General features: G+C 35.9%; 1 protein-coding gene across 3 annotated transcripts in view; it reads left to right on the forward strand.

Moving 5' to 3' along the window:
* MSH3 (mutS homolog 3) overlaps positions 1–20685 on the forward strand; it is a 209971-nt gene that overhangs the window by 109075 nt on the left and 80211 nt on the right. For all 3 annotated transcript variants that reach the window (XM_066381757.1, XM_066381758.1, XM_066381759.1), the window contains 2 exons: positions 16513–16700; positions 17415–17583. In XM_066381757.1, the coding sequence (XP_066237854.1) occupies positions 16513–16700; positions 17415–17583 (357 nt within the window). The remainder of the gene's footprint in view (positions 1–16512; positions 16701–17414; positions 17584–20685) is intronic.

Consider the following 20685-nt stretch of genomic DNA (forward strand, 5'->3'; position numbering starts at 1 on the left):
AAAAACTGTAAGAGATTGGGAAGATGCCATGCTTATCACCTTCTTACTGATGGGAAATTATGCATACTGCTATCTGTATATATAATGCTAGCACAGCTGGCATTACCTTGGCTAAAATGATGTGCTGTTGGCCCTGGCCGGTTGGCTCAGCAGTAGAGTGTCGGCCTAGCGTGCGGAGGACCCGGGTTCGATTCCCGGCCAGGGTACATAGGAGAAGCGCCCATTTGCTTCTCCACCCCTCCGCCGCGCTTTCCTCTCTGTCTCTCTCTTCCCCTCCCACAGCCAAGGCTCCATTGGAGCAAAGATGGCCCGGGCGCTGGGCATGGCTCTGTGTCCTCTGCCTCAGGCGCTAGAGTGGCTCTGGTCGCAACATGGCGACGCCCAGGATGGGCAGAGCATCACCCCCTGGTGGGCAGAGCGTCGCCCCCTGGTGGGCGTGCCGGGTGGATCCCGATCGGGCGCATGCGGGAGTCTGTCTGACTGTCTCCCTGTTTCCAGCTTCAGAAATAAATAAATAAATAAATAAATAAATAAATAAATAAATAAATAAATAAATAAATAAATAAATAAATAAAATGATGTGCTGCAAGAGGGTTAGAAACTTGCTAGTAAGTAACAATTAGTATTTAACCCAGGGTCTTTAACTGGGTTCTTGGTCGCTACACTTTTGGACATTGTAGTAAGTGGTTTGTCTGCCTTTACATTTTTTTGTCTCTACATCAGCAAATTATATTTTTTTGCCCAAATATAAATGCTTGCCAATTTAATAATGTTATTGTAGAATAATTTTTACACACCCGAATTTTAGGTGTGACTAGTTTTCTCATCAGTCCTTACTTTTTAAAGGCCTTTTCCCCTACAAAATTTTATTAGAAACATAAGTAATGCTTCTGAGGATACTTGCAATGCCAAAAAAGACTTATGTAACTGTTTCATATGCTCCAGCTGAATTTGAAAACGAAGATCAAGCCAGAGTTGGGAATACCAATCTCTAGGAAAAATGCACGAGTTGGTTATAGAGTTGATTGTAAGATAACTTGGTGTGCTAGGTGGTTGCTTTGCTGGCATTAACGGAGACTGTTTGGATAGTTGAAAGTTTTATGATTGATTTTTTTTGTGGATACAGAGAAGATGTCAAACCATTTGTTATTTTGTATCCTTGGCCCAGTGCCTGACAGCACATTATATTACCCTTCATCAGGCAACAGATCTCCAAGCACCTTGCCTTCACTACTTGAAAGGATTCACTGGCAGATGTCAGAGATGTTTGTTTTTCTCAAAAGAAAATAGGAGCAAAGCTGGAAAAGGTATCCGCTGCGAATCAAAAGAGCTAGTCAGAGTATCCATGGTGTGGAGATGGCAGCAGCATCCTGTGCTGCTGTGGTTTCTGTTAGACTCTCTTTAGACTTGACTTTGATGCTTGCATTTCATAGGTTTGTGTATTTATAAAGTTTAAAAATTCTGGTTAAAGGTCAGAATCTAATTCTTTTTTATTGACATATAGTTGACATATAACATTTTATTAGTTTCAGGTGTACAGCATAATGATTTGATAAGTATATATTGTGAAATGATTGCCATAGTAAGTCTAGTTAACATCTATCATGACACATTGTTACTAAGTTTTTTCCCTTATGTGAGAACTTAAAAAAAAGTTTATATTAAAGTATAGTTGGCATACAATAGTATATTAGTGTCAGGTGTATGATACAGTAAATTAACGTTTATATACCTTATTATGTAATCATCACACTGAATCTGGTAACCGTCTGTTACCAGGCATAGTTACTGCAGTATTATTGATTCTATTCCCTGTGCTGTACTTTCCATTTCCATGGCTTATTTTATAACTGGAAGTTTGTACCTCTTATTCCACTTCACCCTTTTTACCCATTTTCCCACCACCCACTACTCTGGCAACGATCAATTTGCTCTTTTTTTCTGAGTCTAAAAATATTTTGTTTTGTTTGTTTATTTGTGGGTTGTTTTTTGTAGCTTCTACATATAAATGAAATCACATGGTATTTATTTTTCTCTGTCTGACTTATTTTATTTAGCACCATGACCTGTAGGGCCATCCATGTTGTAAATGGCAAGATTTCATTCTTTTTTACTGCTAATATTTTATTGTATGCATGTGTCACATCTATTTAATTCATTCATCTATCTATGGACCTCTAGCTTGCTTCCATATCTTGGCAATTGTAAATAAAGCTGCAGTGAATATAAGGGGGCATATATCTTTTCAAATTAGTATTTTCATTTTCTTCAGATAAATACCCAGAAAGTGGAATTTTTATAGGGTTAGATGGTAGAAATTTAGATTTCACATATAACTGAGATTATATGGTATGGAACCTCACTCATTTTAAAAGTATTCAATGTGTTGGAAAAAGAGTGACTTTTGTTTTTAGAGTTTCAAAATATACTTTACAGAAATAACCTATTACTCATTCAGAAGCTGTTCCTTGTTCCTGTTTACTGTTTGATGTTTATTAAAGTATTCTTTTAAGTCTTTATTTTTTATTTATTTATTTATCTATCTATTTATTTATTTATTTATTACAGAGACAGAGAGTGAGTCAGAGCGAGGGATAGACAGGGACAGACAGACAGGAACGGAGAGAGATGAGAAGCATCAATCATTAGTTTTTCATTGCATGTTGCAACACCTTAGTTGTTCATTGACTGCTTTCACATATGTGCCTTGACCGCGGGCCTTCAGCAGACCGAGTAACCCCTTGTTGGACCCAGCGACCTTGGGTTCAAGCTGGTAGGCTTTTGCTCAAACCAAATGAGCCCATGCTCAAGCTGGCGACCTCGGGGTCTTGAACCTGGGTCTCCCGCATCCCAGTCGGACGCTCTATCCACTGCACCACCGCCTGGTCAGGCTGTTTGATGTTTAATATGCCTAAAGATTGGTTTGAAAAGTGAAGATTAGAAATGATAGGATAACAAACAAATCATTAGGAAGTCTAAATGTGTTAAGCCAAATTTTTATAGATAGTTAGTTGGCTCTTAGAACTCACCATCAAAAACCTGTCTGTGCTTCATCGTTAGATTACTCTAAGTAATCTTCCACCACATGTACCACATGGTGAGTGGTATCCTGGTTACAGACTATCAATATATGAAATTCATAAAATGGCAAGGAACGCTGTTTGGATGTTGTGAAAATGGTAAACCTAGGCCATCTGGCTGTGTGGAAAGTGCCATAGAATAGCCATAAATAAGTGCCTATTTTATTATAATAGTAATGGAGGATCTCAAGTGGGCTAACCCTGAAATAAAATAAACATTTATTTTAATAGAATTTAAAATTCAAATGTTAGAAAATAGCGATAGTCACAAGAACCAATTAACTTTACTCAAGAACTTTTTTTAATACAAAAGCGGCACATAACTGCTAAGGTTGGTGAATACACTTAAAAGGATAATAGCACTTAATAAATGTTGAAGGGACAGTGACTCTAGAATTTTTTATAGGTGGGAATAGTTTCATAGCCAGATTGGTGGGAGCCTTAGTCAGATTTTCAGTATGCAGCTTAGGCTGGGGAGCTTCCAGTCCCACGATGCTCTGCTGGTGCACTGGCAGCTCTGGTCTAGAGCTCTTCCACAGAGAAGCTTGCTGCTGGAAAGGGGGCTGAACAGTAGTGAATCCAGGAGCTTTCTCCTTATCCTCAGCCTTCTTGCAGGTCCATTGAAAGAAACTTGAAAACAACTTTCCTTGCACTTAGGACTTGATTGGAAAGCACTTCTGTGTTTTTTTGTTTGTTTGTTTTTAAGAGAGAGAGGGGAGATAGAGAGACAGTCTCTCACATGTCCTCAAGTGGGATCCACCCGGCAAATCCAGTCTAGGGCCAATGCTCAAATCAACCAAGCTGTCCTCCATACCCAGGCTGATGCTCAAACCAATTGAGCCACTAGGCTGCAGGAGGGGGAGAGGGAGAGAAGGGAGAGAGGGAGGGGAAGAAAAGCAGACAGTCACTTCTCTGTGTGCCCTGATTGGGAATCAAACTCAGGATGTCCATACGGTGGGCTGGGCCCCACTTCTAGTTTTTAATCTGTTTCTGTTGCTGACTTAAACTTTACATCATATTTGAGCATAAAAAATTAACTCCTTTCTCACTTCTTAAATTATAAAAATCTCATGTAGATTATTATTCAGAAATTATATTGAAAATGTTTATTTTTAGTTCTTTGATTTTGTTAGAATGTATCACTAAGTGACTATTGGCCAAAATGCTTCTAGGTTCCATGTTTATGCAAGCAATCCAGCTCCCTATAAGGTCTTTCTGGAGAAGCAGCTATAGGTGCTTTATGATACACTTTTTTTTTTAAAATAAATTTTTATTAATGTTAATGGGGTGACATCAATAAATCAGGGTACATATATTCAAAGAAAACATGTCCAGGTTATCTTGTCATTCAATTATGTTGCATACCCATCACCCAAAGTCAGATTGTCCTCCGTCACCCTCTATCTAGTTTTCTTTGTGCCCCTCCATTTCCCCCTTCCCCTCTCCCTGCTCCCTTCCCATGCCCCCCTTCCCCCCCACCCCCGGTAACCACCACACTCTTGTCCATGTCTCTCAGTCTCATTTTTATGTCCCACCAATGTATGGAATCATGTAGTTCTTGGTTTTTTCTGATTTACTTATTTCACTCCGTATAATGTTATCAAGATCCCACCATTTGTTGTAAATGATCCCATGTCATCATTTCTGATGGCTGAGTAGTATTCCATAGTGTATATGTGCCACATCTTCTTTATCCAGTCTTCCATTGAAGGGCTTTTTGGTTGTTTCCATGTCTTGGTCACTGTGAACAATGCTGCAATGAACATGGGGCTACATGTGTCTTTACGTATCAATGTTTTTGAGTGTTTGGGGTATATACCCAGTAGAGGGATTGCTGGGTCATAAGGTAGTTCTATTTTCAGTTTCTTGAGGAACCACCATACTTTCTTCCATAATGGTTGTACTACTTTACATTCCCACCAACAGTGAATGAGGGTTCATTTTTCTCCACAGCCTCTCCAACATTTGCTATTACCTGGCTTGATAATAGCTAATCTAACAGGTGTGAGGTGGTATCTCATTGTAGTTTTGATTTGCATTTCTTCAATAACTAATGAAGATGAGCATCTTTTCATATAGCTGTTGGCCATTTGTATTTCTTCCTGGGAGAAGTGTCTGTTCATGTCCTCTTCCCATTTTTTTATTGGATTGTTTGGTTGTTTGTTGTTGAGTTTTATGAGTTCTTTGTATATTTTGGACATTAAACCCTTATCTGAGCTGTTGTTTGAAAATATCATTTCCCATTTAGTTGGCTGTTTGTTTATTTTGATATCAGTTTCTCTTGCTGAGCAAAAACTTCTTAGTCTGATGTAGTCCCATTCATTTATCTTTGCCTTCACTTGTCTTGCCTTTGGAGACAAATTCATAAAATGCTCTTTAAAACCCAGGTCCTTGAGTTTAGTACCTATGTCTTCTTCTATGTACTTTATTGTTTCAGGTCTTATATTTAGGTCTTTGATCCATTTTGAATTACTTTTAGTACAAGGGGACAAGCTGTAGTCGAGTTTCATTCTTTTGCATGGGGCTTTCCAGTTTTCCCAACACCATTTGTTGAAGAGGCTTTCTTTTCTCCATGGTGTGTTGTTGGCCCCTTTATCGAAAATTATTTGACCATATATATGTGGTTTTATTTCTGGACTTTCTATTCTGTTCCATTGGTCTGAGTGTCTATTTTTCTGCCAATACCATGCTGTTTTGATTGTCATGGCTCTATAATATAGTTTGAAGTCAGGTATTGTAATGCCCCCAGCTTCGTTCTTTTTCTTTAGGATTGCTTTGGCTATTTGGGGTTTTTTATAGTTCCATATAAATCTGATGATTTTTTGTTCCATTTCTTTAAAAATGTCTTTGGAATTTTGATGGGAATTGCATTAAATTTATAAATTGCTTTGGGTAATATGGCCATCTTTATGATATTTATTCTTCTTATCCAAGAACAAGGAATATTTTTCCATCTCATTGTATCTTTTTCAATTTCCCTTAATAATGCTTTGTAGTTTTTGTTATATAGCTCCTTTACATTCTTTGTTATGTTTATTACTAGGTATTTTTTTGTTGTTGCAATCGTTAAGGGGATTATTTTTTTCAGTTCGTTTTCTAATATTTTATTGTTGGCGTATAGAAAGGCTATGGACTTTTGTATGTTAATTTTGTATCCTGCGACCTTACTGTATTGGTTTATTGTTTCTAGTAATCTTTTTGTGGAGTTTGGGGTTTTCGATATATAGGATCATATCATCTGCAAAAAGGGATAGTTTTTCATAGTATTCTACAATAATTCTTTGTATATCTATGATATCTGTGGTGAATTCTCCTCTTTCATAGATACCTTTACTTCTTCTTTTCCGATATGGATGCCTTTTATTTCTTTCTCTAGTCTGATTGCTCTGGCCAGAACTTTTAGCACCAAGTTAAATAAGAGTGGAGAGAGTGGACAACCCTGTCTTGTTCCTGATTTAAGGTGGAAAGTCCTCAGTTTTATGCCATTTAATATGATGTTGGCTGATGGTTTATCATATATGGCCTTTATCATGTTGAGATATTTTCCTTCTATACCCATTTTGTTGAGTGTCTTAACCATAAAGTTGCAATGTATTTTATCGAATGCCTTTTCTGCATCTATTGGTAAGATCATGTGGTTTTTGTTCTTTGTTTTGTTGATATGGTGTATTACATTATCCGTTTTACATATGTTGAATCATCCTTGAGATTCTGGGATGAATCCCACTTGATCATGATGTATTATTTTTTTAATATGTTGTTGTATTCAATTTGCCAGTATTTTGTTTAGTATTTTAGCATCTGTATTCATTAGAGATATTGGTCTGTAGTTTTCTTTTTTTGTGCTGTCCTTACCAGGTTTTGGTATGAGGGTTATGTTGGCCTCATAAAATGTGTTTGGAAGTATTGTTTCTTCTTCAATTTTTTGGAAGACTTTGAGTACAATAGGAACCAAGTCTTCTTTGAATGTTTGATGTAATTCACTAGTATAACCGTCAGGGCCTGGACTTTTATTTTTGGGGATGTTTTTAATAGTTTTTTCTATTTCCTTCCTGCTAATTGGTCTGTTTAGACTTTCTGCTTCTTCATGACTCAGTCTAGGAAGGTTGTATTGTTCTAGGAATTTATCCATTTCTTCGAGATTGTTGAATTTGGTGGCGTATAGTTTTTCGTAGTATTCTACAATAATTCTTTGTATATCTATGATATCTGTGGTGATTTCTCCTCTTTCATTTTGGATTTTGTTTATATGAGTCCTTTCTCTTTTTTCCTCGGTGAGCCTTGCCAAGGGTTTGTCAATTTTGTTGATCTTTCCAAAGAACCAGCTCCTTGTTTTATTAATTTTTTCTATAGTTTTTCTGTTCTCTATTTCATTTATTTCTGCTCTTGATTTTTATTATTTCTTTTCTTCGTCTGGTTTTGGGTTGTCTTTGTTCTTCTTTTTCTAGTTCCTTAAGGTGTGAAGTTAAGTGGTTCACTTGGGCTCTCTCTTGTTTGTTCATATAGGCTTGAACTGATATGAACTTCCCTTCTTACTGCTTTTGCTTCATCCCAGAGATTCTGGTATGTCGTATTGTCATTTTCATTTGTCTGTATATATCTTTTGATCTCTGCGCTTATTTCTTCTTTGACCCATTCATTTTTTTTAAAAGTATGTTGTTTAGTTTCCACAGTTTTGTGGGGTGTTTTCCCTCTTTTTTTGCAGTTGAATTCTAGTTTCAAGGCTTTATGATCAGAAAATATGCTTGGTACAATTTCAATTTTTCTGAATTTGCTGATGTTATTTTTGTGGCCCAACATATGGTCAGTTCTTGAGAATGTTCCATGTACACTGGAGAAAAATGTATACTCTGTCGCTTTGGGATAAAGTGTCCTGTAGATGTCTATCATATCCAGGTGCTCTAGTGTTTCATTTAAGGCCATTATATCTTTATTGATTCTCTGTTTGGATGACCGATCTAGAGCCATCAGCGGTGTATTGAGGTCTCCAAGTATGATTGTATTTTTGTCAGTTTTTGTTTTTAGGTCAATAAGTAGCTTATATATTTTGGTGCTGTTTGGTTTGGTGCATATATATTAAGGATTGTTATGTCTTCTTGATTCAGCATCCCCTTACTCATTATGAAATGACCATTTTTGTCTCTGAGTACTTTTTCTGTCTTGTAGTCAGCATTATTAGATATGAGTATTGCTACACCTTCCTTTTTTTGGATGTTATTTGCTTGGAGTATTGTTTTCCAGCCTTACACTTTGAATTTGTATTTATCCTTGTTGCTTAGATGTGTTTCTTGTAGGCAGCATACAGTTGGATTTTCTTTTTTAATCCATTCTGCTACTCTGTGTCTTTTTATTAGTAAGTTTAATCCATTTACATTTAGTATAATTATTGACACTAGTGGGTTCCCTATTGCCATTTTATAAATTGCTTTCTGTTAGTTTTGTATCTTGTTTGATTCTTCTCTTTTGTTTTTCTATCATTTGTTTTTGTTTGTTTGTATTCCATACTTCTTTCCTCTGTTGCTACCTTTTTTAAGTCATGTGCTTCTGTGGTGGTTTTTTCAGGGGTGGTTACCATTAAGTAATGAAAAGGGTACCTACCATATTCATTGTAGTACCCTTTCTTAGGAGTGTTTCTGCACTTCATTGTCCTTTGGTACTGTAAATCTCTGTCCTCTCCCCTTTTTTTTGCTTTTGTTGTCACAGTTTAAATTTGTTTTTATTGTGTTCTTGGTGGAGCTTTTACTTGTGGTTTTGTTTTGTTCTGTTCTTTGAATCTGGTTGGAAAACCCCCTTTAGTATTTCCTGGAGTGGTGTTTTTCTGATGATAAATTCCCTCATCTTTTCTGTATCTGTGAATGTTTTTATTTCTCCTTCGTATTTGAAGGATAGCTTTGGTGGGTATAGTATTCTTGGCTGAAAGTTCCTCTCTTTCAGGGCTTTAAATATTCGGGTCCACTCTCTTCTAGCTTGTAGAGTTTTGCTGAGAATCTGATGATAATCTAATAGGCCTTCCTTTATATGTTGTATTCTTCTTTTCCCTGGCTGCCTTGAGAATTTTTTCTTTGTCGTTGGTTTGTGCCATTTTCATTATGATGTACCTTGGAGTAGGTTTGTTTTGGTTAAGAAAATACGGTGTTCTGTTTGTTTCTTGAATTTGAGGCTTTAGTTCTTTCCACAGGCTTGGAAAGTTCTCATCTATTATTTGTTTGAATATATTCTCCATTCCATTTTCTCTCTCTTCTCCCTCTGATATATCTATTATTCTTATGTTATCCTTTTTGATGGAGTTAGACAATTCCTGTAGGGCTTTCTCATTTTTTTAAATTTTTGAGTCTCTCTCTTCTCTCTGTTGTGCCTGAAGTTGCTTGTCTTCTATGTCACTAATCCTCTCTTCTATCTGGCCTGTTCTATAGGCTAAGCTTGTTACCTCGTTTTTCAGTTCATGAATTGAGTTTTTCATCTCTGTTTGATTTGTTTTTATAATTTCAGTTTCCTTGGTAATATTTCTTTGTGTTCTTTGAATTGTTTTCTGAGCTCCCAAAATTGCCTTTCTGTGTTTTATTGTATATCTCTGAGTTTTTTTAGGATTTCTATTTTAAATTCTCTGTCATTTAGCTCCAAGGTTTCCAATATATTGAATTTTTTCTCCATAGATTTTTCCACATCTATCTGTGCTACTTCTCTATCTTTTGTATCCATGATATTCGATTTTCTTTTTCTTAATGGCATCTGATGGTGGTCTTGTTGATAGCACTAATGAGAATTAATAAAGAATAAAAAGTAAAAAAAAAATGGAGAAAAAAAATTTGGAAAAAAACACATAAAAAACCCCCAATAATTTATTATTCACTCCCCTTTTCTTTCTTTTCTTCCTCTCCTCTCCCCTCCTCCTTAGGAAAATATCATGATGAACTGTGAATTGTATTATGCTAAATGGAACAAAAACTGCCTATAACGGAGAGCCTGAGTTTGGGGGAAGTGTTCAAGGGGCAAAAAAGGAATTAGGGACCCACAAAATGCAAAAAAGGAAAAAATTTGGGTTAAGTATAAAATGATTTGCTTGTAAGTGATGGTCGACTAAGAGATATAATGAGAGGGATTAAGAGGGAAACAGGAAAAAGGAAAAAAAACTATTGTATTAAGTGGAGCAAAAACTACATAGAATGGAGATCCTGGTTTGGGAGGAATGCTAATGAGTTAAAAAGCGAGGTAAAAAGCACCCAAAATGCCACAAAAAAAAAACCCTTGAGTCCCAAATTAAATAATTTGTTCGTGATTGAGGATTGAATGAGAAGAAAAGTAAAAGGAGAAAAGAAGAAACTAATAGAGAGGGAGAAATAAGAAAAAGGGGAAAAGGAAAAGAAGAAAAAAGAAAAAAAAAACAGAGAGAGAGTTAAGGGTTTTGGAGTGTAACCCTCATGGAGAGTAAGGAAGAAGAAAAGAAATAAAAGTTAACACTTATGGGTAGTGTAGTTCTAGAAGAGGAAAGAATAAGACGGGTAGAGAATAAAAGGACCAAGGTGGAGGAAATAGAAATAATAATAATAAAGGCAAGAAGATGAAAGAAACAAAAAAATAGTGTAACAAGCTATAAAGTCTGTGGATTTTTCTTGATTTTGAGAGGTTAACTTCTTCTTCCTTTTTCTTTCCTCTCTCTATTTCTGGTCAATGTCTCTGTACCCCAGGCTCTGCCCCTGTGTCATGCTTAGGTAGGGATTTGCAGTTGATAAGTCTCTTTGGTGATGTCATATATTAGGCTTCAGTCTCTTTGGTAGTCAAGGCTTGTTAGCGTTTGCAGGCTCCGACAATGAGAGAGTCGGTTTTTCCAGGGCCTCTCTCCTAGTCTCTCCTTCCTGAATTAGCAGCCTGATGATCCAGCTATGAGGCTGCCGCTGCCTCTGCCTTTGCCTTCAGTGTGTGGAACTGCCGGACGCTCCAAGGATAGATTTTTCTGTCTCTGGTTGATGAGCTTGTTGAAATTTTGGGGAGATTTGTCGGTCGCGCTCCTCATGGCGCCATTTCTCTGACGTCACTCTTCTGATACACTTTTAACTAAAGTTTTGTTAAGTTGGATCTAACTTCTTATTTTTCTGCATAATTTACTTCATCCTTTTAGTTAATAGCTGTCTTTTTAAATAATTATTCTTAGTATTAATCCATTTTATATATACCACTTATTATGTAAACTCAACCCTAAATCTCTTTTACCTTAAGGTATTTATTTTATCAAATATTTTATTCATTTCATTTTCTTGAGCCTTCTGACCTGATCCAACCTGGACTGGTTGCCCTATGTACCTGTTATACAACTACCTTCTTTGATTCCCTTTATTTCCCTTGAATTTAATCTTCTGTTTTCTGTATTTCATGTCTGCCTCTTGGTTTCTTCCTTCTTTTTGGTGGAACACTTACTCTAGAAGCATTCTGAGAAAGGGTATTGAAAGCAAAGGTTTTGAAACCTTGATGTCTGGTAATGTGTTTTTTTCTACTTTCACAAATTTTTGGTAGTTTGGGTATAAAATTCTAGGCTACAAATTATTTTCCTTTGGAGGCAAAAACATACGATGGGGTAAAGATGGTGTATTTAATACATGGTGTTGGGAAAATTGGACAGATATGTGCAAAAAAGTGAAACTAGACCACCTTCTTACACCATACATAAGAATAAACTCAAAATGGATTAAAGATTTAAATGTTAGACTTGAAACCATTAAAATCCTAGAAGCAACCATAGGCAGTAAAATATCAGACATTTTCCACAGCAATATTTTTTTCTGATGTATTTTCTTAGGCAAGGAAAATAAAAGAAAAATAAACAAATTGGATCACATTCAGCTAAAAATTTTTGTACAGCAAAGGAAACCAGCAACAGAAGGAAAAAGCAACCCATTGAATTGGAGAACATATTTGCCAATGATACATCCAGTAAGGAGTTAATATCCAAAATGTATAAAATCCTTATAAGACTCAACACCAAAAAAACAAACAATCTAATTAAAAACTAGACAAAGGACCTAGATAACCACTTCCAAATAGGACATAAAGATAGACAAATGAAGAGATTCTCAATGTCACTGATCATCAGAGAAATACAAATTTATACCACAGTGAGATACTACCTCACACCTATCAGAATGGGTATCATCAATAAATCAACAAAACAGGAAGTGTTGGTGAGGATGTAGAGAAAAGGGAACCCTCGGGCACTGCTGGTGTGGCAGATTGGTTCAGCCACTGTGGAGAGCAGTATGGAGTTACCTTAAAAAATTAAAAATGGATTAGCCATTTGACCCAGCAGTTTCACTTCTAGGAATATATCCAAACAAACCAGAAACACTAATTTGAAGAATATTTGCACCCCTATGTTCATTGCAATGTTATTTACAATAGCCAAGATTTGGAAGCAGCCAAAGTGTCCCTCAGTTGATGAGTGGATAAAAAAACAGTGGTACATTTATACAATGGAAACATTTACACAATGGAATACTACTTGGCCATAAAAAGGAAGGAAATCTTACCTTTTGCAACAGCATGGATGGACCTGGTGGGCATTATATTAAGTGAAGTAAGCCAGTGGGAGAAAGACAGGTACTGTGTGATTTCACTCATATGTAGAATCTAATGAACAAATAAATGACAAAATAGAAATACGCTCATAGATAGAAAAGAGACTGACACCTTTTGGAATAGAAGGGGGTTGGGGAGCTGGGTAAAAATGATGAAGGAATTATGTAAAAAAGAATCTCATAGACACAGACAACATTATAGTGGTCACCAGAGTGAAAGGCGGGGGAGGTAAAAGAGAGTGTAGGGGGATAAATGGTGAGGGAGGGAGATTTTGACTTGATGTATTATAGAACTGTACCTCTGAATCCTATATTTTATGAACCAATGTCACCCCAATAAATTCAATAAAAGTAAAAAGATAAAAATAAAATAAAAATAATATTTTTGTTACTTCATTGCTTTCTAGCTTCTGTTATTTTTGTTGCACAATATGAAGTCATTCTGATTCTGGCTTTTTTGTGTGACTTTTTTTTCTTTTCTAACTTTTTCTATCCCTCTGGAATTTGGAAGGTTTTTCTTTTTGTTCCCAGTATTCTAAATTTCCATGATGATTTGCCATGACTTGGCATTATTTCTATTCATTGTATTGAGCCCTTTCAGTTTGGCAACTTAAATCCTGCAGTTCTGGGAAATTTTCCTGAATTATTTATTTTGATGATTTCTTTCTTTTTGGATTCCATTATTTGAGTTGATTGAATCTCCTTAATTATATATCTAACTTCAGTATTTTCCATCTTTATACTTTTGCAAGTATTTTCTTGAGCATTTCATTACTTTTATCTTCTACCTCTTCTGTTGAATTTTTTATTACTACTATCATAGTTTAGTTTTTAAGACTGTTTTTGTTTTCTGTTCTCTTAATGTTTTTTTTCATAGCATCCCATTTGTGTTTCATGCTTGAAATATTCTGTTTAACTGAGAATATTATTATTATTATTTAGAGGTTTTCTTCTATCAGTATAGGCTTTATTTAGTCCCTTCAGGTTTTATTTATTTATTAATTTTTTAAAAATTGATTTTAGAGATTGAGGAAGGGAGAGAGAGGAACATCAATTTCTTGTTCCACTTATTGATGCATTCATTGATTGATTCTTGTAAGTCCCCTGACTGGAAATCAAACCCATAACTTTGGTGTATTGGGACCATACTCTAACTAACCGAGTTACCCAGCCAGAGATCCCTACAGGTTTTATTTGTTGATTGATTGTTTTGGTCTTTGCATTTCGTATTATAATTTTTTATCTGACGTCTGATCATTTTTTAATAGTAAAGGATGAAAATGCCTATAGGAAAGTCTGTAGTTGAATGCGACTTGTGAAGTATTAAGTGAATTTTAAAGTGAATTAGCTGGCCCATTTATTGGGAAAACAGCTATAGTATCTTCAGAATTTTCCTCTTGGGTTTGTGAGATTCCCCAGAGACTCTTTTAGCCTCCTGACAAGCTAACAATCTTAGGAGCTAGATGGGATAACTCAGAGTCTCAGTGTTCAGTTTGCAGCTGTTCTTTTCTTGCTGTGGGCGGTAGCCTTATCCTTCACAGTGCCTGCAGCTGGGTCAGGATAACCTTTACCTTCTCCAGAAACTAAAACTCATCTTCTGTAGGATAGGAGAATGGTGGTTGCTCAGTGGCATGAAGAAGAATAGGAGATTGAGTGATTTAATTAACTTAAATTACTTTCAACCAGTACTTCCTACCCACCCTGCCCAGCTTTCACTTCCAAAGGTGATGTGTGATACCAGTTCCTGAGTGTTCTAGGGTTCTCGTGTAAGTCAAGGTGGGTCCTAGTTTTCCTCAGGGCCAGTTTAAGATTAAAATATTTTGAGTCTTACAAGTCAATTAATTACTACTTATTTACTTTAGAACTTCTAAGGTGTTGCTGTTGTGGTTTCTAGTTATTCTTGTGTTGTCATGCCTTTTTAAACATCTTTGACTATAGTTTTAAGGTAGAGTGAAATTAGATGCACATGTTTAGCCCATTCTCTTTTTCAGAAGCTCCAGTGTACAAAGTATTAATGTTCATGTAAAAGACTACAACAGTGCACACAGGTATGAAGCAGAGTGACGAGTCTTCCTCTACCATCCCCACATACTTACTGCCCAGAGCACATTACATGTGTACCCTTCTAGAAATTGTTTATGGATATTTTTATTTCTGTAGAATAATGTATATAACTTAAAGACTCCCAAATGAAATATTACTGTGTAAATATATATGGTGTATATTTACTATGTGTATTTAATATATGTTGAAATTATGGAGTTGCTTATCAATTTGTTTATCAGCATATACACATGTCTAAATTTTTAAAACTGTTTCATTACATGAGTTTTTTCTGATATCTCAGTTGATGGACATTGGTTTCTTATTCATCCTTTTAATATTATTACAAACAACTTATAAGTATGTAGATACACGTATTTTTGCTACTTGTTATAACATATTTTTTAGTCTTAAAGGTATAATTACACAGTTAAAGGATATATGTACTTTTTTATTATGGTATGCCAGATTGTCCTTCAAAAAGGTTATCCATGGCCTGACCAGGCAGTGGCACAGTGGATCGAGTGTCGGACTGGAATGCAGAGGACCCAGGTTCAAGACCCCGAGGTCGCCAGCTTGAGCGTGGGCTCATCTGGTTTGAGCAAAACTCACCAGCTTGGACCCAAGGTTGCTGGCTCGAGCAAAGGGTTACTCGGTCTGCTGAAGGCCCGCGGTCAAGGCACATATGAGAAAACAATCAATGAACAACTAAGGTGTCGCAACGCGCAACGAAAAACTTAATGATTGATGCTTCTCATCTCTCTGTTCCTGTCTGTCTGTCCCTGACTATCTCTCTCTGTTAAAAAAAAAAAAAGTTATCTATGAATAGTATATAAAAGTGTCTTTCTTAGGCTCTGGCTGGTTAGCTCAGCGGTAGAGTGTCGGCCCGGCATGTGAAAGTCCCAGGTTCGATTCCCGGCCAGGGCACACAGGAGAAGCGCCCATCTCCTTCTCCACCCCTCCCCCTCTCCTTCCTCTCTTTCTCTCTCTTTCCCTGTCGCAGCCAAGGCTTCATTGGAGCAAAGTTGGCCTGGACACTGAGGATGGCTCCATGGCCTCTGCCTCAGGCACTAGAATGGCTCTCATTGCAGTGTAGCAACGCCCCAGAGGGGCTGAGCATTGCCTGTTGGTGGGCATGCCGGGTGGATCCGGTTGAGTGCTTGCGGAAGTCTGTCTGACTGCCTCACCATTTCTAACTTCAGGAAAATATAAAAAAACCCACCACAAGAACAATAAAAGTGTCTTTTTTAAATACCCTGTGTGGCTTGGTTATTATCAAGTTAAAATTTTTGACATTCTGATAAGTGAAAAATACTATCCTATATTTTTAATTTGCTTGCCTTAATTATATGTGAGGTTAATCATGTGCTTATTAAACATTTGTTTTTTACAAGCTGCGTATTCAGTTCATTTAGCCATTATTCTTTGGATTATTCATCTTTTCTATATATGATTTGTAAGAGCTCAGTATTTGGGAGAATTTTGTTCTTTATATCTCATATGTTTTACAGATATTTCCCCAGAATTGTCCTTAATATTTTTAACATTGTTTACTGTATTTTACCTATGCAGTGTACTTGAAAATGAAAAAAATATTGAGCAAGTATTCGCTTTACTATCCCTGTCTCAAATTATTTTCCTTATAGCTTTTAAAAAGTATTTTATAAAATGTTTATTGATTAAACATTTAGAACATAGCAACAGTATTTTACTTTAATTAAAATATTCTTTTATTCTAATTCTAACTTTAAATAGATCATTAATTAAATTTTATTTTCATGTATTATATATGCTATTTAGTTAAAAAAAATTTCTATTTTCAGTGTTCTACCAAAGAGTTCTTTTTGATTCTCAAAACCCTTTACCACCTGAAGTCAGAATTTCAAGCATTAATACCTGCTGTTAATTCCCACGTTCAGTCAAAGTGGCTTCAGTCATTTATTTTAGAAGTTCCTGAACTCCTCAGTCCAGTGGAACATTACTTAAAGATACTCAACGAACAAGCTGCCAAGTAAGTAGCATTCTCTTCACTCTTCCTTTCCAGCACTGGAAGTTTTAACTTGCTTGTCCTAATGCATTTGCAATTTGATGTGTGGATTCTTAAGCTTCACTAAAAGTAATGGTAGAAGTTGCATGTGAAATTGTGATTGGACACTAAAGGCTCTATTATTACAGCTAGAAGTAACACTTGACTGTCTAAAATTTAGGCAGTCCACCATCTAGGACAGGTATACTTACTCAAGTATCAGATGATGAAAATATAAAGTCCAAACAGAGCAAGCAATAGCAGTTTATTAATCCAAAAGCGAGTGTCAGATGACGTCTTGTCCTCATTTGCTAGAAATCCAGGGCTGGTCCACCTTGTATTAGAAACTGCAGAGGTGAAGTTATCCTTTAATAAGTAGTCATTTTATAATTCATTCCACAAAGAACTATATAAAAGAAAGATAATGTGACAGTATTTATGTTTGTATTTATTTTGAATAGGCAAAAATAAGTATTAATTTTATCTCTTGGTTTTACTATTGAAATCATGACTTTACAAAGATAAAATGTTAAGGTAATTGTCTATCTTCAACAAAATTAGGAAACTTACCCATAAATATTTAGTGACAGTTTTCTGGACTTCGAACCCTTTGAGTTTTCATCATGCTGTGAAAAATAATTGATAACTGGTATAAGTTATTTGCTTCAATATATGTATGCACTTTGTTTTATTTTTTAGAATCGGGGATAAAACTGAATTATTCAAAGACCTTTTTGACTTCCCTTTAATAAAAAAGAGAAAGGATGAAATTCAAGGAGTTACTGACAAGATCCAAACACATTTGCAAGAAATACGAAAAATACTGAAAAATCCTTCTGCACAATATGTGACAGTATCAGGGCAAGAGGTAATTAATATCAAAATACATTTATTTGCATTAGTTTTCCTTAGTAAAAAAGCTGTTTTAAAATGTAAATAAAAATGTGAGGATAAGATGAAGATATTTTCTGTTTTGTTCCTTAGAAATATGTTGTAATACCTTGTTTTGTTAAGGATTATTTTAATAAGTATTTTCATGCAACTTAATATGACATCTGCTTTAATATTATCTATTGAAATTATAAAACGGAAAACCTTGACTATTGTAAATAGTAACATATAGAATTCATTTACCTTAAATCCAGGAGGGAGAAGTTAGCCTTTGGTCCCTTGCTTGCAGATAATGAAATGATACAAAGTGAACCACCTGTGTAGATTGGGTCACAGTTATCAAATGGCAGGACTTTCTTCTGAAGTTAGGGGTACAGGTGCTAAAAAGAAAAAGAAAAAAAAACTAGTGAAAACCTATATTAGTGAGTCTTCCATGGGATTATGGTACTGTTTAGAATGTGGTTTTGGTATGTGTAACTTCTGCTTAAAGTTTGGTAATACTCTGAATGAGAACCAGGAAAAACTATCCTTTTTTAAGTTCAGTCATACTTTCTGGTCATGTTCGATCTTGAGGCATGTGTCTTCTAGATCTTCTGTTTAATAAAACACAAAGATTCTGATGGAGGGATTTGAGAAATTCTGCTTGATAAAATAGCAAGTTAGGATATTTCTGAATAATTTCTATAAAATGAACATTCTATTCAGGATTTTAACAATAGATTTTTTTCTAGGGGTAAGCTTAATTTCAAAACTTTTAGATATTTATGTTGCTTTATATATTTAGTCAAAAGATTGTTGATTTATATGATTATTTGAAATAAACTCTATCTATAGTAAATGATAGTCTTTTTCTTTTTTAAGTAAGAGGCCGGGAGGCAGAGAGACAGATTCCTACATGTGCCCCAACTGGGATACACCCGGCAAGCGCCCCACCAGGCGATGCTCTGCCCATCTGGGGCCATTGCTCCTTTGTTCTGCAACCGACCTATTTTGGCGTCTGAGGAGAGGCCATGGAGACATGCTCAGCACCAGGGCCAACTTGCTTGAACCAATCAAGTCATGGCTGTGGGAGGAAAAGAGAGAGAGAGAGAGAGAGAGAGAGAGAGAGAGAGAGAAGGGGATGGTGAGGGGTGGAAAAGCAGATGGTCATTTCTCCTGTGTGCCCTGACTGGGAATTGAACCCGGGACTTCCACTTGCCTGGCCAACCCTGTACCACTGAGCCAGCCTGCCAGGGACAGTAAATGATAGTGTTTATTAATCTTATGCCATTTAATAGACCATTCATTGATTAAGTCAGTTTGTCTTCTGAACTAAAATTAAGACGTTATACTCAGGCAGACATTTTACAAGGCCTTCCACATGGAGCTCTATAAAAACGGAAGAATTATTCAACAGTATTTATAGTTTGTTTTTTCCCCCTTGAGCAGGCAAATACTGTGTATTTAATTGTATGTGTTGTCTTCACCAAGCAGTCATGACCTTGCAAAGTGATTAGGGATCTTATCTATTCTGGCTATTTATTGAAATGAGACAATCAAAACTGCTTAGTAACATTAATAAAAGATATGTAGTGGAAAAGTGATGACCTGGTGTTATAGTAGAGAAAGCTGAGTTTAAGTGCTAGTTCTTGTATTCACATGCTATGTGATCACAGAAGGGTCACCTTTGTTGTGAGACTACCATGACAACTTTGTGTTAAGATACATGAATGTGCTTTCTAATCATAAAGCAGCACAGAAATATTACTCAAATGATAATATAATAATAATAATAATATAGTTACCATTTATCAAGCACTTGTTAAAGCCTAGAACAGTTCTGAGCATTTTGCTTATATTATCTAATTTAATCTTTATAACAACAAAAATGGAGTTATTCTAGTTTTGCTGGGAAGAAAACTGGAGTAGGGTAGGTGAGTGCCAATCAGAAGCCCATTCCATCCCAGTTCTGCCTGACTCCAGTCTTTCTATAATGTCATTATTTCACTCTACTCACAATTATTAACACAAGAGATTATCACATTGTGGATTTTATCTGATAAAATCCAGACATTTTAGAGCTCATACTGTTTAAACTAAAAGCATAGGAAGGCAGTCCTAGATTTGATTGGCAGTTTTTAAGTAAAAATGATCAGGAATTCATAAAGGATCCTAAATTAGTTACTCTTTATCAGTGGAGCATTGGTGTTTAAGAAAAAGCACTGCTTGGAAATTAAGTAATTGGGTTATAGATGATTAGGGAGGGAGATATATGATCTTATTCTTTAGTTACCCTTTACTGGGTTAAAGCGATGTATTTGAGGCAAGAAATTTCTTAGTTATTAACAGTAGGATGGAGTCCTGTTTTTTAAAAACCTTATGTATACTCTTAATAGTACAAATTAATGCAGCATCACTTTTACAGCATTTTTGAGAATTAGTGATTTTTTCATTTAAACACCAAATGAATTCTAAATATTCGGCATTGTTATCATCAAATTCTGTTAAAAATTTCTACTAAAGGTATCAGCAAATTACTTTGAGACACTTAAAGGACTAAGGGCAAACTTCATAAAATATGATTACCTCTGAGAGTGAGGGAGGAAAACCCTTATTTTATATACATGTGTTTCTATTTTATATCCTTTTCTTTCTGAACATTTACTTTTTTTTTTGGTGACAGAGAGACAGAGAGAGGGACAGATAAGGACAGACAGACAGGAAGGGAGAGATAAGAAGAATCAATTCTTCATTGTGGCTCCTTAGTTGTTCATTGATTGCTCTCTCATGTGGGGCTACAGCAGAATGAGTGACCCCTTACTCAAGCCAGTGACCTTGAGCTCAAGCCAGCAACCCTAGGGTTATGTCTGATCCCGTGCTCAAGCCAGCCACCCCGCGCTCAAGCCAGATGAGCCCGTGCTCAAGCCAGTGATCTTGGAGTTTTGATCCTGGGTCGTCTGCATTCTATTCTGTGCTCTGTCCACTGTGCCATTGCCTGGTCAGCTTGAACTTTACTTATACACAGTAACTTTTGTAATCTTTCTCTGTTTCCAAATTCTCCTTTTTAAATTGAATTTATTACGGTGACACTAGTTAACAG

The sequence above is a fragment of the Saccopteryx leptura genome, chromosome 4 (assembly GCF_036850995.1).
Source record: "Saccopteryx leptura isolate mSacLep1 chromosome 4, mSacLep1_pri_phased_curated, whole genome shotgun sequence".
In the NCBI taxonomy this organism is placed as follows: domain Eukaryota; kingdom Metazoa; phylum Chordata; class Mammalia; order Chiroptera; family Emballonuridae; genus Saccopteryx; species Saccopteryx leptura.